Here is a 27046-nt window from a genome sequence, read left to right as displayed (position 1 = left end):
TGTGGCGTAGCTTAAAATGCAACTTCCTGTTAAGACGCCCTTAGCGCATTACTGAAGGTGAGAGTGTTCGTGTCATTGCTCTTTTTGTCAAGCCTAAAGCAAGCTTCAGTAAACTGGGGGTGTAAAACTCCCAGGAAACTGTGCCAACTGATTAGACACCAGAGAAAACGTAAGTTTGAGAAGCTGGAGTGTTCAATGAGCAAAATCTACAATGATTTATATTACAAAAGCAGGAAAAAAAAAGTCCCCCAAAAGCAAAAATAGACCAATGTTTAACTCTTTGTTTCTGTTTCTACCAGGACTTATGGTGTCTTAGAAGAGGCACTTGTACCCCTGGTAATGGCGAAATTTCTTGGACTAATGTTCTTGGTCCTAACAGGATTAGCAATTTGTAAGTACAAACTTTTATTATTAACATTTTTGAATGGAGGCACATTTCAAAGTTGTCTTTAGGGGCTAAATAGTGACAGGATGCTTTTCATCCAGATGGGTACATATGAATTAAAACCTGAGCATAACTATACTGTTTTTATTTGATCTTTAATATTTTTTTGCTTAGAGATGAGAATGTTAGTGTGATACTGGTCTGAAGGGCCTGCCATGTAAATGTGAACATAGTAGATTATAGTTTACAGGATTATCATAATAAAAAATGTTTCTAAAATGGAAATGCTTTAATTATGTAATTCTTAACTTAAGGAATTCTCTTTGTGAGTGTAATTAAACATAAAATATAAAAATATATAGAGTTAGAGCAATTTTGAAGAAAGTTAAAAATGAGCAACATTGCAGCTAACCCTAATGGCACAGTTTCTAAAATATGCATGAATGAATAGATTAAGTCCATTAGAACTCAGAACATAGAATATAGAATTACTGACATGGGGGTGCTTCATGTTTGGTGGTGGTCACCTGAGCACAGTGCTGTTGCAGATGGAATTAATGTTTGGTGGAAATGGCACTTGATGAGATTATTGTGGTGGTAATCTGGGAATAGGGCTCCTGTTGATGGGTTGGGTTTTTGGGAGTGAGAACCTGCGGAGAGTGCTGGTGTTGTAGGATTGGTGTTTGCTGGTGGGGTTTGGGTGTGTCCCTGTTGGTGCTTCATTCTGGCTCAGCTGCCTCATGCATAATGGCAGCTCAAACAGTTTCACTCTGTGTTTGCTGTTAGCATCTTAGCCTGATCTTCCCTTCCACATTCTGACAAAAACTGTCTGCAATCCACTGTGTAATGTTAACACTTCTGCTCCATCTCTCCCCAAGACATATGGACCAAGTACAGTTTTAATCTACAGTCTGGATGATCATACCATGTCTGGGTTATGTGAACATTAGGTACCAGTGCTAATACTCAGTGAAGTCAGGGTTTTTTCAGAACGTTTTTTTTTTGTACGTGGGGTGTGTGTGTGTGTGTGTGTGTGTGAATTGTAGGCTCTCGGCACAGGCTTTTGACCACTTCCTCGTTCCAGTTTGCGCTGGTGTCTCTTCCTCACAAGCATGAGCTCATTAGTTTCCATGGTGCTAAATAAAAAAAAATTCAAAAGTTTTAAAAAAAGACATGGCGAAATGAAGTAATACCTATGGCATGTTACAAAAAATCTACACCATAGATGTGTATACACTGTAGGTAGTAGAAAATACTGGGAAAAAAAAGCAAAAATGAGGAAAGGGCCCACTGTAGGAAGTGTGAGAGTTACCATCATGTGCTTACATGTCAGGGTGGTCAGAAGAGGAGAACAGCTAATCATTATTATAGACACTCTAAACATTATAGAACTATTGCATTCAGCTGACACATTTAACCAAAATGTGCAATTGAGGGTTAAGGGCCTTGCTCACGGGCCCGACAGTGGCGGGGCTTGAACTGGCAGCCTTCCAATTGTAAAGCGAGTACCTTCACCACTGAGCTACCACTACCCTCTTACTGGTACACCTCTTATTTTGAGCTTCCGCACCTTTGGTTACAGTGTTATCATATTTTGCCTTCTTAAAGCATGAAAAGGCCATATCTGGTTACAGAGGTGCTTGAATTTTAAACACTGCACTGTGATACTTTTCAAATTAATGAATATGTTTTTAATTAAGTAGAGTGTAAAATTATATCTGCTTGGTTTCTTTTCTGGTCAGATTAGCATCCTTGTCAGATTTCAGTCATTTAGCTTGCTGCCCTCTATTATCAATTATTTACACTACACACAAACTCATGTGTGAAAATAAATTATAACGAACAACCAGATAATTAATTTTTTTTCAAAAACATTAAAGACACTGTAGTCATCTGATTTAAGTATTTGTTACAGTTTAGTAAAATCTGAGTATCACACAGAAATCTTTTTAAAACACCATCAAAATTTTTGATAAATTTAAGTTCAGTTTCTGCTGATCCAAATTTGAATATTTACGGAGGTGCAAGTAATGAGTCACAGAGCACAATGTCTGAACCTAATCTAATGAAAATTTAATAGGAATTATAACAAGTCTGAATGATTTAAATTGGACTTCATATACCTTTGTCATAAAAAAGACACTACTGCTAATCCCTTTCACTCCAACCCATCACTATTTGAAATGTTTTTGGCTCATGTAAATTTGTACACATTTGGAATAATAAGACCATGTTGGATGCCCATTTGGATTTACAATATCTAATATTTATTTACTGCTAAAAGGTAAAATAATAAATAATAAATAGCTCAAAATTGAACTATTGTTTAAACTTTAATCATAAGTTTAAATACCTATTTAAAATTATTCCACCTAAATCATTTAACTGTTCACACTGAAAAATATTTTATGAGTACAGAAAAATCCATCAGTACTTAAAGTGTCGTGTTAGCTATGATCAGTGGTCTAGTGGTAAAAGAAATTGAGGTGGGATGGTGTGTTTCACCTGAGTGAGTGAGGTGGGGGAATCAAATAATCTAGTTCATTCCTGTCTGAATCTGAACTATGGAGTGTGCACGATCGGCACCCCATACACCACTATATATGGGAGTGGCCCCTACTGTATAGGTGCTAACCCCCTCCTCATACTCCCTTTGTATTCAAAACAGAGGTTAGTATTCTGAAGATCTCATCTGTAGATGTAATTAAAATATCGATAATATACATCTTATTTGATAAAAGCAGATGCCGTCGGGCGGGGGGGGGGGGGGTGAACTGGGGAGCAAAGTTTTACATGGGTGCGGTTTTGTCTCTTTTTTTTACTGATGGGATGGCATCCCCTGACATTCCCCCTCAAATCAGGCCCTGGTTATGACAAATATCCAGTAAATATTTTATATATCCAGTATATATTCCTTATTTTTTACTTACTATAACTCTCTCACATTAATGCAGCCATACCTAATTATTGATTACTGAGCCTATAGTTCCAACGAGAGAATAGCCGATCATAAAACTTTTGGATGTAATTATTGTACGGTAAAAAGATTTTAACCCTTTCTCTCAGAAGGCTATATGCCTTTGCAGTATAATTTTTCAAAGTGGCTGTAGCTCATTTCAACTCCAATACAACCTATCAACTGGTTGTATGATAGGTGTTACAGAATGATATCAAATAATTTTTCTGTTGAAAATTCCCACACATTTTTATGAATACATGAAACATTTTCTCAAGTTTTAAAAGTGTATATAAAAAAGGGGCCATTTATGGTAAGGCCATTGTTCATAATGTACCATGTTCCATTAAGTGGGTGGATTTTCTAAAACCATTCTTGCAGAATGTGTGTCGTTCAAGCTGTGAAATGAATTGAGCAAAACCACATCCGGGAAAAGAGAAAGACATAAAAAAGTGTCCTTGCACTGAAAGTCTGGCTAGAGCGACAAATGTGGAGTATTTTCTTATCTGTCTTATTTGATGCCCCCTACTTAAAATTAATATGGCAGCAAATAAATAGAATACGATGCAGGAGCAAACAGATTATTGTAGTACACTGTTCTATTATTTGGCACTTTGTAATGGATATATATTTAAATGTGCTTATTGCTTGTGTATGTTTGGACAGATAATTCTTTCTGTGGTTCTTTACACATCAGTTGTGGCCTGTTAAGTTAATGAAGGTTTAGCTAATTAATCAGTGTATACACTGGAAGCACAAATTGTGCATTGGAATGTGCGTTCAAATTCAAATGTAGATTAACTGCATGAAGCAAAACAAAAGAAAAGAAACCAAAGTGCATCCGAGTGGGGAAGGGGGTAGGCTTTAGCCATCGCACAGGAAGCTGTGGTTGAAAAAAACTGAAATAGCTTTCATGTGCTGAATTGCTATGGCAACTAACTAAGAGTAAGCAGCCCCATGTAAGCTGCTGATTATTGAGCCACCCATTTTAAGTAATTTATAAAAATTAAATCAAAACTGCAAATTTCTGAGAAAACTTTAGATGGACAGAAATATGGTCAAGGAAAAGAAGTTGTTTGTTGTTTTCATAAATCAGTTGTGTAGATATGAAACGGTTTACAAATAGAGTCCTTGGGCATTGGTTCACCTGGTCACTAAAAAAGCTCATTCTCTTTCCACAGGTATATTATCAGCAGCAGGTAAGTAACTGCACCCTTGAAGTGTAATTATTGTTTGCTTTGTGTGGTCACAATGGAGAGAAAAATGAAAAGCTGGTGTTTACATTTGAGTCTGTTATACTCATGATCTTGTCAAACAGGTAGCGACTCAAACATGGATTTACGTAATGAAATTGTGATCATAACCTCCTTCTAGACAGTGTATTAGACTAAAGGCTCTCATCCACATGTGTTTCACATGTACACAGATGAGTACAAACTGGGTTTGCCACAGCAGATCTGTTTTGTCTGAATAGTAATAGAAAAGTAAGAAGCTGCTGTTTAAATTGGTAGTGTTGGACTCTGTTATGCTCATGATCTTGTGATACAGGTAACAACTCAAACAACTCAATCATGACTACTTCCACACAGCCAGCCTCATTCAACACTCTCAGTACCAGTCAAGGTAACCCTGCCTCCACTCATCATTCCTGACACTCTTAATCACTCCTGCACTCCTCAAACTCCCACCTCTAGTCAAAAACTCATCACAATTCAAAACTTTGGTTTGGGTTCAATTTGTATTAATCTACAAAATCTAGAGACATTTGCCTTCCTGTAACTTCACTGTGTATGATCCACATCCAGGCAGTAAGGTATGATGTGCTATATAATACAGTATCATACAGATTTTCTACTAAGTGATTATTCATTTTTATTTCATTGCTTGTTTTTAGTATTTTCCCATTGTTTCATCTTGACTGCTTCTTGATTATTGCACTAATAACAATGAGTGGTATAATGGGCTCCAAATGTATTAGTATTATTTAACCAAATCTTTGTAGCAAGCTCAAGCAAACAGTAGTGCAAACAGCCTTCCACCACTAAGCTCACATCACCACCTAAATGTAGCTCCAGTTGGACCAGCAAAGCAGCATGTATGCTCTCCTCCACCCAGTATCTCACATCCACTGCAACCAGCAACTTCATTGGGTCCCTTCGTGTTAATTTTCATATGAAGTGCAACTATTGTACTCTCAATCAACTTTCCTGGAGATGGTGACTGAATTACAAAAGACTGATCTGATATCTGAATCCAAGTATCTTAGATATAAGATGGATAATTTCTCATGAAATTATTACACGGCAAGCTTTCCTGCAAATATGACTTGACATCAGTCTCAACCACAAAATAGCAAATGTCATAACAGATCCATTGTGTCTTATACTAAGGTGCAGTGTAAAGAATATTTTTGTATATGGTGCAATAAAAACCAAGCAAACAAACCATTAAACAACAACAAAACGAACAGTCACACCAGATAATCTGACCTACATTTTGAATAGTGTAGGTAATGCTTTCATGAATTGTTACTTCTTCTAATCCTCTAATACATCTCTTATTGTGCAGAATGAATGGATGAAGTAGGGCAATATTGATAATTCTCTCTTTCTCAACACAGTTTATTAGACTGCAACCTCATATTCACATGTGTTTCATCTGTACACATCAGAAAAATGGGGCTTATTGCACCAGATCTATTTTGTCTGAAAAGTAATTTGCAAGATTAATTTACCATCATTCTTCTGGTCCTATACAACATTACAGACACCAATCCTCCACTCATCAACTCACAACAACACACAGATGTATCCAGTAGTGAAAAAAAAAAGCAGACTAAACCCTCAGCTCCATCTAGTACCTCACATTCACAGCAAACACCACCAACAACAAATGTTCCTGAGGGTACGGAGCTCCACAAATGTCAGATGTGTTTATTTTCATCCATATACTTTGGTATTTCATCCACATACTATGATGTTAGAGTCATTTTTACTCTTTATGTGTGAGACGTACATAGTTAATTGATTGTTGTTATATATTATTGAAAACAGCCCGACATGTCTGAAGAATATTAAGTCTTATTTAGACATCATAACTGACCAAAAGAGTGATCAGACTTATTCAAATGAAACAAGCTATCCCAGATCAAAGGCTTTAGAGTGTCTGTCTGTCTGTCTTAATTCCATTTATGGAACTTCCCACATTCTCTTATCTAGAGTCATGTACATTCTTTGTAATATCATCGTACGTGTGCTCCTTGGGAACTGATCTTATGTCCCCACTGGTGTTACTTGTACATTGCTGTACAAATGTCCTGCACAGAGAGAAAAAACATTCTTCCTCAGATTAACTGATGTCAATACCAACCAAAAATTAGTAAGAGTAACATAAAGCACATTTTGTATTAGTGTATTGTAAAGAACATGTGTAGCCTATATGATATTATTATGGTATTAATTTAAATTAAATTAACATACTCTCACTTCTTGTAGACATAAATATGGGCACATCCTCTCCTCCACACACCCCCTCACATCAACACCCACAATTACCCACAACCACTGCTGGAACAGGTAATGAGCTCTTATACTGCAGAATGATTTACATAATGAAATTGTGATCATAACCTCTTTCTGGACACAGATTATTAGACTACAGGCTCTCATCCACATGTGTTTCGCATGTACACAGATCAGTACAAATGGGGTTTGCCACAGCAGATCTGTTTTGTCTGAATAGTAATAAAAAAGTAAAAAGCTGCTGATTAAATTGGTAATGTTGGACTCTGTTATGCTCATGATCTTGTCATACAGATAGCAACTCAAAGATGGCCTCTACTTCCACACAGCCAACCTCATTCAACACTCTCAGTACCAGTCAAGGTAACCCTGCCTCCACTCATCATTCCTGACACTCTTAATCACTCCTGCACTCCTCAAACTCCCACCTCTAGTCAAAATCTCACCACAATTCAAAACTTTGGTTTGGGCTCAATTTGTATTAATCTACAAAATCTAGAGACATTTCTCCTCCTGTAACTTCACTGTGTATGATCCACATCCAGGCATTATGGTATGATGTGCTATATAATACAGTATCATACAGATTTTCTACTAAGTGATTATTCATTTTTATTTCATTGCTTCTTTTTAGTATTTTCCCTTTGTTTGAGCTTGACTGCTTCTTGATTATTGCACTAATAACAATGAGTGGTATAATGGCCTCCAAATGTATTAGTATTATTAAACCAAATCTTTGTAGCAAGCTCAAGCAAACAATAGTGCAAATAGCCTTCCACCACTAAGCTCACATCACCACCTAAATGTAGCTCCAGTTGGACCAGCAAAGCAGCATGTATGCTCTCCTCCACCCAGTATCTCACATCCACTGCAACCAGCAACTTCATCAGGTCCCTTCGTGTTAATTTTCATATGAAGTGCAACTATTGTACTCTCAATCAACTTTCCTGGAGATGGTGACTGAATTACAAAAGACTGATCTGATATCTGAATCCAAGTATCTTAGATATAAGATGGATAATTTCTTATGAACTAATTACATGAGATGATACTACAGGCTTTCCTGCAAATATGACTTGAGATGCGTCTCAACCACAAAATAGCAAATGTCATAACAGATCCATTGTGTCTTATTCTAAGGTGCAGTATAAAGAATATTTTTGTATATGGTGCAATAAAAAAACAAGCAAGCAAGCAAACAAACCAACAAACAACAACAAAACGAAAAGTCACACCAGATAATTTGACCTACATTTTGAATAGTGTAGGGAATTCTTTCATGAATTGTTGCTTCTTCTAATCCTCTAATACATCTCTTATTGTGCAGAATGAATGAAGTGAAGTAGGGCAATATTGATAATTCTCTCTTTCTCAACACAGTTTATTAGACTACAACCCCTCATTCACATGTGTTTCATCTGTACACATTGGAAAAATGGGGCTTTTTGCACCAGATTGATTTTGTCTGAAAAGTAATAGATTCATATAACATGCTTTTTCTGGTCAAAGATTTTCTATGGATTATAATTTTCCTAATATCTCTAGATGTAGATTAGTAGAATATGATTTGCAAGATTAATTTACCATGATTCTTCTGGTCCTATACAACATTACAGACACCAATCCTCCACTCATCAACTCACAACAACACACAGATGTATCCACTAGTGAAACAACAAAGCAGACTAAACCCTCAGCTCCATCTAGTACCTCACATTCACAGCAAACACCATCAAGAGCAAATGTTCCTGAGGGTAAGGAGCTCCACAAATGTCAGATGTGTTTATTTTCATCCATATACTTTGGTATTTCATCCACATACTATGATGTTAGAGTCATTTTTACTCTTTATGTGTGAGACGTACATAGGTAATTGATTGTTGTTATATATTATTGAAAACAGCCCGACATGTCTGAAGAATATTAAATCTTATTTAGACATGATGACTGAGCAAAAGAGTGATCAGACTTATTCAAAGGAAACAAGCTGTCCCAGATCAAAGGCTTTAGAGTGTCTGTCTGTCTGTCTTAATTCCATTTATGGCACTTGCCACATTCTCTTATCTAGAGTCATGAACATTCTTTTTAATATCACCGTACGTGTGCTCCTTGGGAGCTGATCTCATGTCCCCACTGGTGTTACTTGAATATTGCTGTTTAAATGTCCTGCACAGAGAGAAAAAACATTCTTCCTCAGATTAATTGATGTCAATACCAACCAAAAATTAGTAAGAGTAACATAGAGCACATTTTGTATTAGTGTATTGTAAAGAACATGTGTAGCCTATATGATATTATTATGGTATTAATTTAAATTAAATTAACATACTCTCACTTCTTGTAGACATAAATATGAGCACATCCTCTCCTCCACACACCCCCTCACGTCAACAATTACCCACAAGCACTGCTGGAACAGGTAATGATCTCTTATACTGCAGAATGATTTACATAATGAAATTGTGATCATAACCTCTTTCTGGACACAGATTATTAGACTACAGGTTCTCATCCATATGTGTTTTGCATGTACACAGATCAGTACAAACGGGGTTTGCCACAGCAGATCTGTTTTGTCTGAACAGTAATATATTCATATAACATGTTTTTTCTGGTCAAAGATTTTCTATGGATTATAATTTTCCTAATATCTCTAGATGTAGATTAGTAGCATATGATTTGTAAGATTAATTTACCATGATTCTTCTGGTCCTATACAACATTACAGACACCAATCCTCCACTCATCAACTCACAACAACACACAGATGTATCCACTAGTGAAACAACAAAGCAGACTAAACCCTCAGCTCCATCTAGTACCTCACATTCACAGCAAACACCAACAAGAGCAAATGTTCCTGAGGGTAAGGAGCTCCACAAATGTCAGATGTGTTTATTTTCGTCCATATACTTTGGTATTTCATCCACATACTATGATGTTAGAGTGATTTTTACTCTTTATGTGTGAGAAGTACGTAGGTAATAGGTTGTTGTTAAATATTATTGAAAACAGCCTGACATGTCTGAAGAATATTAAATCTTATTTAGACATCTTGACTGACCGAAAGAGTGATCAGACTTATTCAAATGAAACAAGCTATCCCAGATCAAAGGCTTTAGAGTGCCTGTCTGTCTGTCTTAATTCCATTTATGGCACTTCCCACATTCTCTTATCTAGAGTCATGAACATTCTTTTTAATATCATCGTACGTGTGCTCCTTGGGAACTGATCTCATGTCCCCACTGGTGTTACTTGTACATTGCTGTACAAATGTCCTGCACAGAGAGTAAAAACATTCTTCCTCAATACCAACCAAAAATTTGTAAGAGTAACATAAAGTACATTTTGTATTAGTGTATTCTAAAGAACATGTGTAGCCTATATGATATTATTATGGTATTAATTTAGAATATATTAACATACTCTTATTTCTTATAGCCATAAATATGAGCACATCCTCTCCTCCACACACCCCCTCACATCAACACCCACAATTACCCACAACCACTGCTGGAACAGGTAATGAGCTCTTATACTGCAGAATGATTTACATAATGAAATTGTGATCATAACCTCTTTCTGGACACAGATTATTAGACTACAGGCTCTCATCCACATGTGTTTCGCATGTACACAGATCAGTACAAACGGGGTTTGCCACAGCAGATCTGTTTTGTCTGAACACTAATAGATTCATATAACATGGTTTTTCTGGTCAAAGATTTTCTATGGATTATAATTTTCCTAATATCTCTAGATGTAGATTAGTAGCATATGATTTGCAAGATTAATTTACCATGATTCTTCTGGTCCTATACAACATTACAGACACCAGTCTTCCACTCATCAACTCACAACAACACACAGATGTATCCAGTAGTGAAACAACAAAGCAGACTAAACCCTCAGCTCCATCTAGTACCTCACATTCACAGCAAACACCATCAAGAGCAAATGTTCCTGAGGGTAAGGAGCTCCACAAATGTCAGATGTGTTTATTTTTGTCCATTTACTATGTTATTTCATCCACATACTATGATGCTAGAATGATTTTTACTCTTTATGTGTTAGAAGTACGTAGGTAATAGGTTGTTGTTATATATTATTAAAAACAGCCTGACATGTCTGAAGAATATTAAATCTTATTTAGACATGTTGACTGACCGAAAGAATGATCAGACTTATTCAAATGAAACAAGCTGTCCCAGATCAAAGGCTTTAGAGTGTCTGTCTGTCTGTCTTAATTCCATTTATGGCACTTGCCACATTCTCTTATCTAGAGTCATGAACATTCTTTTTAATATCACCGTACGTGTGCTCCTTGGGAACTGATCTCATGTCCCCACTGCTGTTACTTGCACATTGCTGTACAAATGTCCTGCACAGAGAGTAAGAACATTCTTCCTCAGATTAACTGATGTCAATACCAACCAAAAATTAGTAAGAGTAACATAAAGTACATTTTGTATTAGTGTATTATAAAGAATATGTGTAGCCTATATGATATTATTATGGTATTAATTTAGAATATATTAACATACTCTCACTTCTTGTAGCCATAAATATGAGCACATCCTTTCCTCCACACACCCCCTCACATCAACACCAACAATTTCCCACAACCACTGCTGGAACAGGTAATGATTTACATAATGAAATTGTGATCATAACCTCTTTCTGGACACAGATTATTAGACTACAGGCTCTCATCCACATGTGTTTCGCATGTACACAGATCAGTACAAATGGGGTTTGCCACAGCAGATCTGTTTTGTCTGAATAGTAATAAAAAAGTAAAAAGCTGCTGATTAAATTGGTAATGTTGGACTCTGTTATGCTCATGATCTTGTCATACAGATAGCGACTCAAAGATGGCCTCTACTTCCACACAGCCAACCTCATTCAACAGTCTCAGTACCAGTCCAGGTAACCCTGCCTCCACTCATCATTCCTTACACTCTTAATCACTCCTGCACTCCTCAAACTCCCACCTCTAGTCAAAAACTCATCACAATTCAAAACTTTGGTTTGGGCTCAATTTGTATTAATCTACAAAATCTAGAGACATTTCTCCTCCTATAAGTTGTGTATGCTCCACATCCAGGCATTATGGTATGATGTGTTATATAATACAGTATCATACAGATTTTTGTACTAACTGATTTTTTTTTTTTTACATTTTAATTTCATTACTTCTTTATAGTATTTTCTCTTTCATTGAGCTGCAAGACTAATTCCATGATTCTTCTCACCGTAGACAGTAATTCAAACAGCCTTCTTCCACTCATCAACTCACAACAGCTCACATTTGTATCCGCTATTTATACACGAAAGCCGTTACACCTTCCCCTCCATCCCCAGTGGTTCCACCAGTAATGGTCCACATATGCCAAATGTTTTTATTTTATTCCAAACTACAAGTATTGCCCTTCTGTAGCCAGAATGATAGCCATTTTACATTTTTACAAGTGTGAGATCTCTTGCTTCTTTTAGCCACAGAAAATAAAAGAGCCTCTCGTCCACACACCTCCTCACATCAACATCACTATTCACACACAACCACTGCTGGATCAGGTAATGATCTCTTATTGTTGGCAGTGATATTCCACAGACCTGCCTGTAGGTCCAGACTCTCATTGATCACTGTTGTAGCTAGATATTATACCCTGTTTCTGGAAACAGATTATTAGGCTATAGACTATTTAAAAGCTTAGACTTATAGACTATTATAAAGAGCCTGACATGTTTGAAGACAAGTAAATGTTATCTGGATATGATGACTGACTTGTGAAAGAGTGATTAGGCTTATTCAGATTAATCCAAGTATTCCAGATCAAACGTTTTAGAGTATTTATGCCTCGAGTCCATTTATGGCAGTTGTCACATCCTCCTATCTAGAGCAACAAACATTGTTTTCAGTAGCATTGTACGTGTGCTCCATGAGGATTGAACCCAGAATCCCACTGATGATGCTAGCACCTTTCTCTTCCTCAAATTAATTCATGTCAGTACCAACTAAAATCTATGTGTAACATAAAATTAAATTTGCACTAGTGTATTATAATGAACATTCTGTGTAGCCTACATGACACACACACACACACATACACACACACACGCACACGCAGAGACAGACACAGACAGGTCTAAATAGTGTATAATTTTAAATATATTGACATACTCATATTAACAACACCAACAATTAACCACAACCACTGCTGGAACCTGTAATGATCTCTTATACTGCAGAATGATTTACATGATGAAAGTGTGATCATAACCTCTTTCTGGACACATTGGATTAGACTACACTCTCTCATCCTCATGTGTTTCGCACATACACAGATCAGTCCAAATGGGCTTTGCCACAGCAGATCTGTTTTGTCTGAATACTAATACATTTATATAATGTGGTGTTTCTGGTGAAAGATTTTCTAAGGATTATCACTATTTCCTATTTTTCCTGGATGTAGATTAGTAGAATATGAGCTACAAGATTAATTTACCATCATTCCTCTGATCATAGACAACAATACAAACAGCTTTCCTCCAACCACCTCACAACAACACACAGTTGTGTCCATTGTTGAAGCAGCAAACCAGACCACCACACCCTTTCTTTCACCTAAAACCTCACAATCACTGCAAACACCAACAACAGCAAATGTTCCTATGGGCAAGGATCTCCACAAACGTCAGATGTGTTGCATCCATGTACTATTCTTGAGTCAAAATTATTTACATCCTCTATACAAAAGGCTGATCCTCTATACAAAAGGCTTTTGAATCCAAATCGATCACTTACTTTGGCAAGTTTTTAAAAAATTGCTTCCAGGTTGTGTATGTCATTCTGGAATTTTCAGTGCTTCATTTTCCTTGTATTTTGTTGCTTCTTTTTTCAATATCCTGTTTAAATTACTCTTTTCACAGGAGACCATAGCACGGAAAATTCATCACGTGAGTAACAAGCATATTTATCGAATCCATTTTGTCTGTATTGTGTGAGATTAGTTGGTTTCTGACAAGCTGGGTGTCTGCAGAGTAAAGGCAAATGTGCTTTTGGTAGAATATTTTGGACAAATTATCCAGCAGCAAATTATCCAGCAGCACCTCAGTGAACTAAACCTTTATGCACAAATCATAACATGTATTCATTACTGACATTGTAGTACTGGTAACTTTGTCTCACTTTACAACCTGTTCATAATGTTGAAAATCTGCAGGACTCATTATCACAGACACCACTGACGCTTCGCACACAGCATCCTCCATTAACACAATCTTACCCCCACGCATGTCCACCACAACAGGTAACAGAGGTGTCATTAGTCACAGATTTGTTTCTGTTTTATCCCTGTACAAAGCCTTCACTTGATTTAACCCAGATGTACCTCATGCAGATGTCCTTTATGATCAGAGCTACTATAGGAGATGTTATGTGTGTATTGTAGTGCTGGCAACTTTGTTATACACTTTACAACCTGTTGGTAATATTGGTTATTTTCAGAGGCCTCACCCACATTCACCTCTGACTCATCGAGTCTTAGCACAGCCTCACCCACACTCACATCCACTGAAGCAGGTAATAGTGTCAAATGTGTCACGGGTTTGTTCAGTTCATATGCAAACAGTGCTTTTGTTTCAGAACATTTTATTGACGTGGTTTAAAATGTAATCTTTTGCCTCAACAGGTTCTTGCTCCACATGTAAGTGTCCATCATGTTTAAAAGTAACACAGCATAATGTAACACAGCATGTACCACAGCATGTAACACATGTAATCTTGTTTTGATACATTTGTCCCAGGTTCATTATATTTTTTTGTTTTCAGGTGTGTACACCATAACAAATGTGTAACAAATGTCTTTGCAGGTGAATCCTCTGTAACAGTAAAAAAAATAGAAAGTAAACATGCATTGCTAGTGACGTTTGAAGAGTTTAATAAAAATAATTGCCCCAGTAAACCCTACTTTATGATACTCAAGAATAACGCTTCCAATAAAACGATAACCAGTGCAACGATAAACATGACTGAGAGTATTTTCGAGATACCACTTGAGAAATTGGAGCCTTGCCAATATTATAATGTCAGTTTAAACCATACCTGTACACTCAAGAAGAACATAATTTCGTCAAATGTTACTTACTGGGGTAAGTAATTAAAGCAGACATTCAATATTTATTACAGTGATTAAATAAAATATTATCCACACAATTTGTATTAGTAACTCATATAAACAATTGTGTACTGACGTCTGAGATATCAAACCATTTCTGGTAAATAAAATAACAAACATACAAATGAATAATAATGTTAAATTGAATATAATAATGATAATTGAAACTAAGTGGAATATGATGTCATGTTTTGAGAAAAGAGAGTCCTGTATTATAATAATAATGCAGTCTTTCTTTAGAATATGTCTCTCTGTCTCATTTCCATTTAGAAATATAAAATCTTCAAAATATTTGTGTGCTCACAGTATGTGTAATATGATCTTTAAAAAATGATTCAGAATCTCATTGGTTTTCCTGAATGTGTTCGTTACAGATAAACCTACTTTCAATTTTACCAAAAATGTCAGCAGCGAATTCTATTGGACAAATAGAAATGAAACATGCGCTGGAGATGTTACATTCAGCTGCGACTCCATTGGTGAGCATTAGAACTGTTGTGCATAAAATGCATAGGAGGTGCTGCTTGTTTTGTTTGTTTCACAAATTGTTAAAATCATCTAACATAATAATATGTCAATTATAATTTTTTTTTTCAGCAAGACCATATAAAGAAAATGAACATGTTAAACTGGAACCTTACCATAATTACTCTTGTAATGCCACATACGCTTTCTTTGCCCCTGAGACATTTCCAGTTTACTTTGAATGTGGTAAGTTGATAATTAGTATCAGACTCTAAAAAACAGTTTGACATTTTTGCTAGCACGCAGAATCCTAGACATGATGACACTTTTCCTCCTTATGTTTAAATTGATCTCAGGTGCTTTAAGCAAATTGTGATTTGTGATTTTAGATATTAACTGTCATTAGCACTGGTTCAAACCAGAAACTACCCCCAGCCCTGCTTCCAGTAACTTTACTGTATTACACTAGCATCTTGTAGAGTGGTACCTCCGAGCTGGAGGTCAGAGTATTAAATATCAGTTTGTGTTGCACAGATCTAAAGACCCAATTAAACCTCACCTTCTACTTATTTATTGAATTAACAGTGATTTGATTCGCTTTTTACTATTAGTAGTGGTTCCCACTGTGTTGCCTTTTGAATTCTTATTACCATTCCTTGTCGTAGTCAAAATGTAAGCAAAACAGCTATTTATAAACCTTTCTTTTACATGTCTTACTTTATTTTGGGCACATAAACCATCATATTGTCCATTTTCAGTTAACAGCGTATATATGCATAACACATGGGTCCCCACACAATGTAAATATCGGCCTCTGCATTCGAAGTACTGATACAGTTGTTTTTAAAAATATATATATTTCATCCCGTTTTTGGAAAATATTCTGTGTTTATAATGTTCTAAATAATTACAAATCCATGTTTCATCCATTGGTCACATGACCTATCTTCCTCTTTCAGTTTGTGGTTTATTCCTCAAAGAGAATGTTACCAGAGAAGGTTCAGGACAAAACCAATTACAAAATTCAGTTTTTAAAAGCTTGTTATGTTACTTTTAGCCACAGTAACTGCAGCCATGCGGTTATTAATTATGCATTTAATGACATATTCAATGATGTTTTTACCCACATCTATATATAAACTCCATTGCAGCATGTACTGCTTACATTTACAGAACTTAACTGGCACTTTTATCCAAAGCAACTTACAATTATGACTGAGTACAACTTGAGGGTTAAGGGCCTTGCTCAGGGGCCCAACAGTGGCAGGGCTTGAACCATAAACCTTCTAATTACAAGTCAAATACCTTAACCACTGAGCACATTTGACTCATTTAGGGCTCATTTCAAATTGTGCCAAAATGTCTTTTTGGTGTTTAGTTTTAAAAGTTGAATAAGTCAGTTCAAAAATGCACATTTGTTGCATGATTCTGAGTCTAACTTTTGTATTTTAAGGCTTTATATTACTGTAGAGGACATTTGTCACACTATTTTAAAATCCCGTCTCGCACCACAGAAAGGAACTGGGGCTATCAGTGGCCGTAATCAAAACACACATCAGCTCTTTCTTTTAATTACATATTCACTCTACATGTAGCAGTTTAATTTAATTCATGTTTAAAATGTGCTAGCTAATGTTTGGTAAGTTATTCAACACCTTTACCATCATATGAGCATGTCATAACCTTTTAGTGTTTCATTAGTATGTCATTTCTCCACAGACTTCATATTGGTGTACTTCAGGGATTATATAGAGTATATCAGAGTATATCATAGGATAGTATGCAATTTCAGATTTTAGATATCTTAGCTATCTGTACATAAGCAAGAGCACTTATCTATCTATCTATCTATCTATCTATCTATCTATCTATCTATCTATCTATCTATCTATCTATCTATCTATCTATCTATCTATCTATATATATATATATATATATATATATATATATATATATATATATATATATATATATATATATATATAGCGCCACTATCATTACAGTATTCCTGTTACTTAACCAGCAGGCACTGATGAGTTCTAAAAAGATTGGAGGACACAACAATACCAAACTTCAGAGAACACAGCAATACCAAAATTTACCAGCACCAAAGAAGTTGACTCTGTGACCCATTTTTGGTTTATATCAAAAATCATCTTTTTTCTTTTAACCATGGACTGTTGTTCTGATAGCCAAAGTTAGACTGCACACACTTGAAAGTGGCCTAGTGGTTATACTGACTGCTCAAGCACTTCAACACTCTGACTAACAATCCAGACTGTCCCTTTAAAGAGGTTGAGTACACTATCAGATTCATTTGAAACAAATAAAAAGCCATTTCTGTCTGTCAGTACTGGAGCAAAAATATTTTTAGCCTTTTTTTCAGTACAGTACTGATGCTTTGTCGAAAGAATTAATAAAGCAATACTGCTCCAAAGAGATGTAATTCACCTGTCAAATCATTATATCTAAAAATTAGCTCATTTTGAATTAGTTTTGTGCAAATTGTCCTCAAAAATGCCATCAATAGTGAGAAAATGGAAATGTTCACATCACTTTACCTTATTATTTAATTTGGACATGGAGTGAAAATAAAACACTTAAATGTTCATCTGCTAAATTTATTTTCATATAGAGTGGAAAAATAGTAGTGAACCTAAGCTCGAGGCAAGTACTAATAGCATTATGGCATCATGGAGTTTAACAAGCCCAAACTGTGATGAGCAAAAGGTTACCTATAATGTCACATGTGAGAGTAAACAAGGTAAGACATAATTCTTTTCTATAACATTCTTTCATATAAGAATCTTTTAAAACATTTCTCTTTTTACATCAGAATTTATTTTCAGTCATTTCTAGTTTCTATTATATATATATATATGGAATGGAAACTAAAACTTGAGAGAGTATTCTTTGCATTGTGTATTCTGCCCATATTCATTATTAAGAGTTTTGTCATCTTTTTGTGAGTTAAGATGCGAGTGCTCTTTGTTCTTTCAGAAAAAACAGATTCATGCATTTGGAACCAAAATCCGAATTCCTGTAATGTGCCTGCATTGGAATTTGATAGCCATTATACATGTACAATTCGTGTTGACTATAACAACAGCAAAAATGTCCACAGTATAACAATGGCTGTTGAAACACTGTCTGGAAGTAAGTATGACATGTAAAGAATTTGCAATGATTAAATGCTTTAGACCTTTAGAACAATATTTTTGGAAATTTGATACTATTATAATCCAGATCCTTCATGAAACACTCTCCATGCCACTATCCAGCAATGCTGACAGATGAATTCGAATGATTCTGCCTTAGTCTTGGCCTGATCATCTGGGCCAAGCTGTACACCTCACTGTATGTTTGTGCATCTGGTGAGAAGAGATGTAGACTAGCAGACAATGTACCACTTTGCTCCTTATCCCTCCCCCCCCCTCTCCCTTACTCACGTACTGACTTCACCCCCACCGGTCCTCTCTGGCCAGTAAAGCTTGTCCCAGTGACAGGGTTCTCAGCACAGAGGACTGTTTATGCAAACATAACTATAAGTAACAGAATGAATGGAGAGCTGGTAGCTCTGTGGTTCTTCCTTCTAAAAACCTGCTAAAGAACCCATGAGCTCCACTTGGACCTAGATCAGATGCAAAATGGATACATATTTCCTGGCAAGCTGATCTAATTGCTCCTATTTAGGTTAAATGCCCTCAAATCAGTCTTATTTGGTGCATACAACACAAATACTTTTATGATGAATACAATACATGTTTTGAAATGATGTGGCATTAGCTATATGTCAACATGTGGTGTCTGTGCGCAGGGTGGTTCACAATATGTTTCACGATATTGCAAGATAATGAGATTTCACAAGGAGTTATAAAGATGGGGTCAATTTCGGTTACTCCCAGTGTGATCCTCAGAATGATACTGCAAACATTGGGAATCCACGTTCCAAAATGCTTAGTATTCTTTTGCAAGTGACTGAGATACTAGACACTTGAGTTTGTATGTGTATGCCTCTCATTTTGTATGCCTCTCATTTTGCCTTTATAGAACCTGAAATCTCTGAGAAGAATTTTGTAATGCCTCAGCATAATGCCTTTTATGTGACATATCATGTTAAATGGAATGGGAAAAATGGAACGTGCTATCTAAACCTCACAAATGGCAATAAGGTGGAATCTACCAAACAAAATACATCAAATGAAGAGAATTGTTCCTTCCTTTTGGAGAACCTCTATTACTTAACGACTTATACATTTCTGGTATTTATGACTCATCATTTGCAGTTTCTTAATACTAACTTTGGGCATCACTGCATTTGCATTTCATCTTATATATTTTCCTTTCAGGTCTACGCTGAAAATGGCAAAGGAAATAAAAGTGATGTCCAAAGTACACAACATACAACTCAATGTAAGAGGTTTTAATTGAATCCAATTTGTGTTAGTCAAGATGTTCTAGATATTATAGGAAATAATTCAGAACTCATAATTTTCCTTTACAAACATATCTATATGTTTCTCAATGACAGACAATTATAAAGCTGTTCTGGGCTTCCTGGGCTTCCTCATCTTTGTTACATCTCTTGCTCTCCTGTTCGTCATGTACAAAATCTTTGCTCTGCAGAGGAAGCGGTCAAGGTCTGTGTCAGCACTCACTACTGCTGAGCTGTCATCTATATTGGCCTACATTGTAGGTTAACTTTTTTAATTAACCCATTTTTAACCCAATCTCAAGTTGGTCTTCTGCTTTTTTTTGTTACTGCAGTGAAGTATGTGAGATGGATCACCTTCTTCCTCAAGGTAAGGTATTGTTCCCTTTACCTGCAAGTGTCCATTTTTTGGGACTGGAGGTCTTGGGCTAATGTAGTTCTCTTCCTGTCCAGAAAACCTGCTCCACGTGGAGCCCATCAGTGCCGATGCGCTGGTAGACACTTACAGGAAGAAGATCGCTGATGAGGGACGCCTGTTCATGGAGGAATTTCAGGTGACTCGCGCTGATTTCATTCCACACTACGCGTGTCTCGGCTCCCTCGGCAAGAATAAAGAGCAAAGCCTGAGTTGGCAGAGAGGCTAGACATGTGATGATTCGCTTCCGTTAAGCCTTGCTTGTTTTTTCTTCATAGAGCATTCCACGTATTTTCTCAAATTACACCGTCAAAGAGGCCAAGAAATCAGAAAACCAATCAAAGAATCGATATGTGGACATTCTTCCCTGTGAGTTAAACATGGACCAAATACAGTCTGAACTCCATTGTTTGTACATTTAGTTTCTTGTTCAGTTTTCAATCATTATTCAATTAGTAATAAAGTGTTCCCTTACATGTGTTCTCAGATGACTACAATCGTGTTTCCCTCTCTAATGGAGGAAGACATGACTACATTAATGCCAGTTTTATTGAGGTACGTGTAGTGCATCAGAAACCTTGCCTGCAGGTTACAATGTAACATTTAACTTACCCATTCCCATTGTCCTCATATTATAAAGTTACAAATTGGTTACATGTCTTTGTACAGGGTTACAAGGAGCCCAACAAATACATAGCAGCCCAGGGTAATCACATAGCTTATTGTTCTGATCTTTAAGGCCTACACTAGCAGTCTTTCCTGATCGCTAATGTTGATTGTAATGCTGATTTCATTCAGGGCCAAAGGATGAGACAGTGGAAGATTTTTGGAGAATGGTCTGGGAGCAAAAGTCATCCATCATCGTCATGGTTACCCGCTGCGAGGAAGGGAACAAGGTGGGTGGATGAGTTTGTTTGCATGCCAGTGTTTTTATTCATTCATAAAGGGTTTGACCTCACCAAATCAGTTTTTTCCATTGTCAAAGAGCAGCTTTTATATCTTACATTACAGATTAGGTAAAAGATTTCAAGTTTATGTTCTAAAGAGACCAAAACCCATTTTCTTTGGAAAGCATTGTATAATCTGTTCAGACACAAGGCTCGATGCGTAATATGTAAAAGCTCCGTAAGTTTGACCGATGATGTTTTGCTTCTTAGAACAAATGTGCCCAGTACTGGCCATCCGTGGAGAGGGAAACAGAGATTTTTGATGATTTTGTTGTGAAGATCAAACACGAGGAGAACTGCCCAGACTACATCATTCGCCAGCTTAGCCTGATGAATGTGAGTTCGTTACGGTTGTCTTGTTTCCACTCCGTGTTTTCATCTACAGGCATTTTCTTGTTAATCGCATTAGAGTCTACGTGGACATCACTTCTGATCAAAATTAAGCTACTGACATTTATTTAGAAATCTTGGTTTAGGTCTTGGCAGTGGTAGCTCAGTGGTTAAGGTACTTGACTTGTAATTAGAAGGTTTATGGTTCAAGGTCCACCACTGCCAAATTGCTGCTTGCCCTGAGCAAGGCCCTTAACCCTCAAGTTGTACTCAGTCATAATGGTAGGTTGCTTTGGATAAAATTTCCAGCTAAATCCTGTAAATGTATTGCACTATCTCTTCAGGTTGAAGAGTTCTCAGAGACTTTCATGTCTTGGCCAAATGAATCTCATTGTATCTCTTAGGCACTGCATTGTCTGGCTCCTCAGCTGTGCTCTTATGTGTGCGCAGCGAAAAGAGAAGGCAGCTGAGCGAGATGTCACCCACATCCAGTTCATGAGCTGGCCCGACCACGGCGTGCCCGGAGACCCCGGACTGCTGCTCAAATTGCGGCGCAGGGTGAACTCCTTCAAGAACATCTTCAGTGGACCAATTGTTGTCCACTGCAGGTAGGAGGTGCTGTTTTATGGCTGCAGACACCTGCTCTTCTCAAATGAGAATTTTATACTATTATTCACAAGCTGTTTTAGCCAGTCTCTTAACCGTGTTGTTTTTCACTAGTCTCTCAAGCCTGGAGTTTTATTTCTTTATTTTATTTTACAAATTCCTACTTATTAACGTGATATTTTGTAGTGTATCATTTCCCCCAACAAGGGATGCTGAATGTTCCTTCTCCCACAGTGCTGGAGTGGGCCGCACTGGCACCTACATTGGCATCGATGCCATGATCGAGAGTCTGGAGGCAGAAGGCCGCATGGACATCTACGGCTACGTTGCCAAACTGCGTCGCCAGAGGTGTCTCATGGTTCAAGTGGAGGTAAGGCTGACGACAACCGCAGTGTCTGTTTTCTCGGGTTCCGTGTATTGAGGTAGGCAGTTGTTGTGTTTGTTTTCAATAAGCCTATATATGTTTTGTTGAGAGTTTTTTTTTGTGTGTTTGTCTGCTTTCAATCTCTCAGTCACAGTATGTTCTGATCCACACTGCACTGATCGAGTACAACCAGTTTGGCGAGACGGAGATCTCGCTGATGGACTTCCATTCAACAGTCAACACACTTAAACAGAGGGAAGGCAATGAGCCCAGTCTGCTGGAACTAGAGTATCAAGTAGGTGCTTTCACCTCAATTCATGTGCATTTTAGTTCTTCATGACTGCATAGCAATACCGTGCCATACTAAAGTTTGGAGTATTTACTAGAATTTACTAGAGTTTCTCACCTCTCCTGCCCTAATAAATTATATAGTTACCATGCTAAAATCTGAAATTTTTAATAGAATCCTCTGATCATTAAGCACTCCGTGCGTTAGAGGCTTCTGTGGAATGGCACAGGAAATTTCCAGCACAGCATTACATTGTGTGTTGCTATTATGCAGAAACTTCCAAAGTTTAAAAACTGGAGGTTGTCCAACCTAGCGGCCACTGAGGAGAACAAGAAGAAGAACCGCTCCTCGATAGTGCCATGTAAGTATCAACGCACTGGTCCTGCTGCTCTCGTACAGACCGACAGAGCGGTTTTTCAGTTATTATCATCATTTCTTAATCACTGATTCATGAACAGTGTGTAGTAATGAACGCGAATTAATATTTTTAGATTTTAATTGATGTGAGCAATTACTTTCTGTACTAATGTTTTGAAAATTAGTCTGAGTGCTATTGTAGTTTTGTGTTTTGAGGGGTTGGTGGCCACCCATTTTGGTCTATAATCTGTGGTGTTAGAATTCACCTACGACAGTAAACTGAAACTCTTCAGGTCATGCCATGTTTAAAGAGTCTAAATAGCAAGATAGTGAAACGTCTGTGAGGAACATGTGCGTTTCACGAAGGAGCAACCAGAGCATTAAATGATCAGCTATTTCCATTTATCCCAGATGACTTCAACAGAGTGCTGGTAAAACTGGAGGAAGAAGAAGGCCATAACAGTGATGCCGAGGATGAGGAAGACTATTCCTCCGACGAAGATGACGAAACATCCACCAAATACATCAATGCCTCTTATGTGAATGTATGTGCCTTTACAGGTTTTTTACTTTTGTGCAGGGGAGACAAAATTTGACAACAAGGGAGAACAGTTTTCACAACCCTCAGTCAAATGTGTACGGTTGCTCTAGGGTTACTGGAGTCCAAAGAGCCTCATCACTGCGCAGGGACCTCTGGACAGCACAGTTGAGGACTTCCTGCAGATGCTTTTCCAGAAGCAGGTTCCAGCTGTGATCATGCTCTCTGACTGCATGGAGAATGGCAAGGTGGGTCTCCGCACATGTCCGCTGTGTTCCCAGTCGTGCTGGCACAGAGAGCCTGGAACTCTCAGGGGTGTCGGGGGATGTCGTGCTCACGACTTGGATTCGTGTGCTCGTTCTTCAGGAGTTCTGCGCCCAGTACTGGGCGGAGGAGAAGAAAGTGTTTGGGGAGATGGAGGTGGAGGTTAAGGAGACTGAAAGTACTCCCACATACATCAGACGTCGCCTACAAATACAGAGTACAAAGGTATGCACTGCACCACGGGCTTCACCCCCTTGTTTATGAGTATATATCAACCAATTAAAATTAAATTAAATGGAAATATAGTGACTACTGTGCTGCAGCTGGCCTGGCAATATGGTCATTTAAATTGCAGTTATAATAAAAGTATGTAATCCATTTTTGCTTTTATCCTATAGTATAAAGAGTTATAGTACACTCATAACCGCTTATGACTCTGGCAGGTAAAAGAAAGTGTTACGTCAGAGCAGTATCACTTCCTGAAATGGGCGGGGCACGAGCTACCAGCCAACCCTCTTGACTTGATCGACATGATGAAGAGCATTAGGCAGAACGTTGGTCACGGCAATAGCAGAGACAACATAAGCTCCCCCATTGTGGTGCACTGCAAGTGAGTGTAGCCACCTGTGGTTATGGGGAGTGGCCACTTTTTACAGGGTGACATGGCTGTGGTTGTGTGTAGAATGTCACCAGATGTGTAGCACAGATACCCTCAAACTGAAAAACAAGCTTTTGGCAACTTACATATTAAAAAACATATGAGCATTTAATATATCTATCAGTCAACTGTGTATTTGTGAATGGCTGTCTGTCATATCAGTGATGGGTCCTCGCGTTCCGGAATCTTCTGCGCCTTGTGGAAGCTTCTGGACAGTGCGGACACGGAGAGGCTGGTGGACATCTTTCAGGTGGCTAAAGGCCTGCGCAAGGAGCGCTTGGGCATGTTTACCAGCTTGGTGAGTCTTTGTGCCTGAGCAGGCGTCCCACAGTCAAAGTCTTTGTCAAAGAAACATGAACCCCACAGACTCAAAGTCTACAAAATAGAGAAATATGGGAAAAATATGAGAACAAAATGCTGCATAACTTAACCAACATCACTTAAAGTTTCTGTCTTTGCAAACGTATAATGCCCATCCATGTTGTGTTAACTGGCTGTGTCCTGTTTGCACAGGAGCAATACCAGTTCCTCTATGAAGCTCTGCAGGCAGCTTTCCCTGTGCAGAACGGCGAGGTGAAGAAGGCCGCCGCTTCCCCTGACTCTGTGCAGGTCATCAACGAAGCGAGCGGTACTACCAGTGCAGACCAAGTGGAGGCAGCAAACAGCCAGGCTCCTGAGAACCAAGCGATTGCTCCTCCTGAGAACCAGGCAGTTGAGAACCCCAATGCTGCCACTGCTTCGCCATCGCCTCAAGAGGGCACTTGTGAGTCGAGCTGTGTACCAGAGAAAGCCCCCAGTGAAACCACCACCAATGGTCCCACTGTTACTGTAGAGGTATAAGCTGTCTGCTTAACATTGCATATATGCAATCAGTGGTAGTAGATTATATCAGGTATATATATCAGCATAAGAAAGTAAAGTCAAGCAGTTTATATCATACCACTTGGAAATGTTAATATTCATTTGGTTTAAAGATGAAATTGTATGTCTTGTTGATATTGTTTGTTTTAGATTATACTATTATTACCTACACCCTCAGTTGGGTTGTTTTTGGATTTTGTTGTTGTTGTTGTTGTTGTTAATATTATCTTTGTACATAATTTTTCATTTAATATTTTGAGAATTTTCATTGACTTTCATTGAGTTTATTGAGTACAGAGCACAGTTCGGGTTTTATTCTACTTTACTCCTTACATACAATGACAGCATGAACAAAGAAAATACAAAGTGTACCTTTAGGTTAATACATCTCATTGTAATGTGTTATGAGTATATATGACACCGTTATGGTCTTTTAGTACCATGAGGTTTCATATATTCCAAGTTCACAATTCATGTTCAAATAAGCCTCTTTTAATATGAATCTGCATTGCCATCTGTAAAAGTAACTTCTAATTGATTGGTTTATCATTTTTGGTTTAGTTTGTTTAGTTTTTGAAAATGTGAAAGTAATGTACCCTGAAAGTTTACTAAAATCTATTGTTTTATCTGATATCTAGAGCCTATTTTAAGTAATTAACTTATGCAGTGCAAAATGGTAGAATGTTTGTGCAGAATGTACCCTGAAAGAGTGATTTGATTACATAAGGCAAAGATAACTTTGCACTACATAGTCAACTTCAAACTATTAATTGGTGTGCTTGTCATTTCTTGATAACTATATCAGTGTAATTCTGCATATATGGTTAAGTTGGTTAACTAAAGAATAAATAAAATTGAAGTGTTTTCTTTGTATCTGTTCATTTTTTTTCTGTAAGGAGGCAAGAGTTTATTGAACAACATTTACCTGACACATTTATCCAAAGCAACTTACAATTATGTCTAAGTACAATTTGAGCAATTAAGGGTTAAGGGCCTTGCTCAAGAGCCAAGCAGTGGAAACTGGGCACTGAACTGGTAACCTTCTAAGTACTAGTCAAGTGCCTTGACCATTGAGCTACCACTACCCCAAGCACAGCTGAGCTACCACTCACATATGTCAATGCACCAGGTAGCTGTTCTGTAAGCTAAGCATTTAAGTGGGTTTGTAGGGCATATGAAGTTATTTCCATCTATAAGGTGCAACAAATGAGTAATTTTCTCCACCTGCCGTAAGTTATGCACGTAGCCACTCATCCCCCCAAAAAAACATTCCTGTGATGACTTCCTGCGCAGATGGGGTCCGACATGTGACGTGTCGTACAGACCTCACTGTAACACTGGGTGTCTACTTGAAGCCTGCCAGTGTGTTGTCTCCTTCAGTTTATGATATCTGGAAACCCTGTGGTCTACAGGGTTTGTTAACACAAGGTGATACAGTTGGGCACTTTTTGTACTGCTATTAAAAACTCAGTGCAGAT

The 27046-nt window shown here is 37.5% G+C and overlaps 1 protein-coding gene across 18 annotated transcripts; it reads left to right on the top strand.

The window, feature by feature from the left end:
• On the top strand, nt 1-26441 carry ptprc (protein tyrosine phosphatase receptor type C). Of its 18 annotated transcripts, XM_035523203.1 has the most exons (41): nt 1-169; nt 300-391; nt 4523-4540; nt 4890-4964; nt 6836-6916; nt 7157-7225; nt 8479-8616; nt 9207-9281; nt 9591-9728; nt 10304-10384; nt 10694-10831; nt 11723-11791; nt 13796-13822; nt 14089-14175; nt 14373-14447; nt 14557-14571; nt 14738-15016; nt 15417-15521; nt 15640-15753; nt 18143-18271; nt 18508-18663; nt 19558-19769; nt 19857-19920; nt 20039-20147; nt 20275-20309; nt 20393-20493; nt 20633-20723; nt 20842-20909; nt 21024-21060; nt 21153-21250; nt 21512-21637; nt 22082-22239; nt 22472-22607; nt 22750-22896; nt 23164-23251; nt 23659-23792; nt 23899-24033; nt 24152-24274; nt 24493-24659; nt 24870-25005; nt 25221-26441. In XM_035523203.1, the coding sequence occupies exons 2-41, from the start codon at nt 340-342 to the stop codon at nt 25545-25547; spliced, it is 4413 nt and encodes a 1470-aa protein (XP_035379096.1). In that variant the 5' UTR covers nt 1-169; nt 300-339; the 3' UTR covers nt 25548-26441. The 18 variants fall into 18 exon arrangements, with proteins under 18 accessions (XP_035379096.1, XP_035379098.1, XP_035379097.1 ...); XM_035523205.1 differs by lacking the exon at nt 10304-10384; XM_035523204.1 differs by lacking the exon at nt 6836-6916 and having other exon boundaries at nt 2-169.
• Nucleotides 26442-27046: the final 605 nt, after the last annotated feature.

The sequence above is a fragment of the Electrophorus electricus genome, chromosome 26 (assembly GCF_013358815.1).
Source record: "Electrophorus electricus isolate fEleEle1 chromosome 26, fEleEle1.pri, whole genome shotgun sequence".
In the NCBI taxonomy this organism is placed as follows: domain Eukaryota; kingdom Metazoa; phylum Chordata; class Actinopteri; order Gymnotiformes; family Gymnotidae; genus Electrophorus; species Electrophorus electricus.
This window is presented reverse-complemented; position numbering and strand designations above follow the sequence as displayed.

Excerpts from the sequence above, each read along its gene's own strand:
- ptprc (XM_035523203.1), top strand. The coding sequence starts at position 340 with ATGGCGAAATTTCTTGGACTAATGTTCTTGGTCCTAACAGGATTAGCA. Across the intron at positions 15,522-15,639 it reads ATTCAGCTGCGACTCCATTG|CAAGACCATATAAAGAAAAT; the intron begins GTGAGCATTAGA and ends TTTTTTTTTCAG. Across the intron at positions 20,724-20,841 it reads ATATGTGGACATTCTTCCCT|ATGACTACAATCGTGTTTCC; the intron begins GTGAGTTAAACA and ends ATGTGTTCTCAG.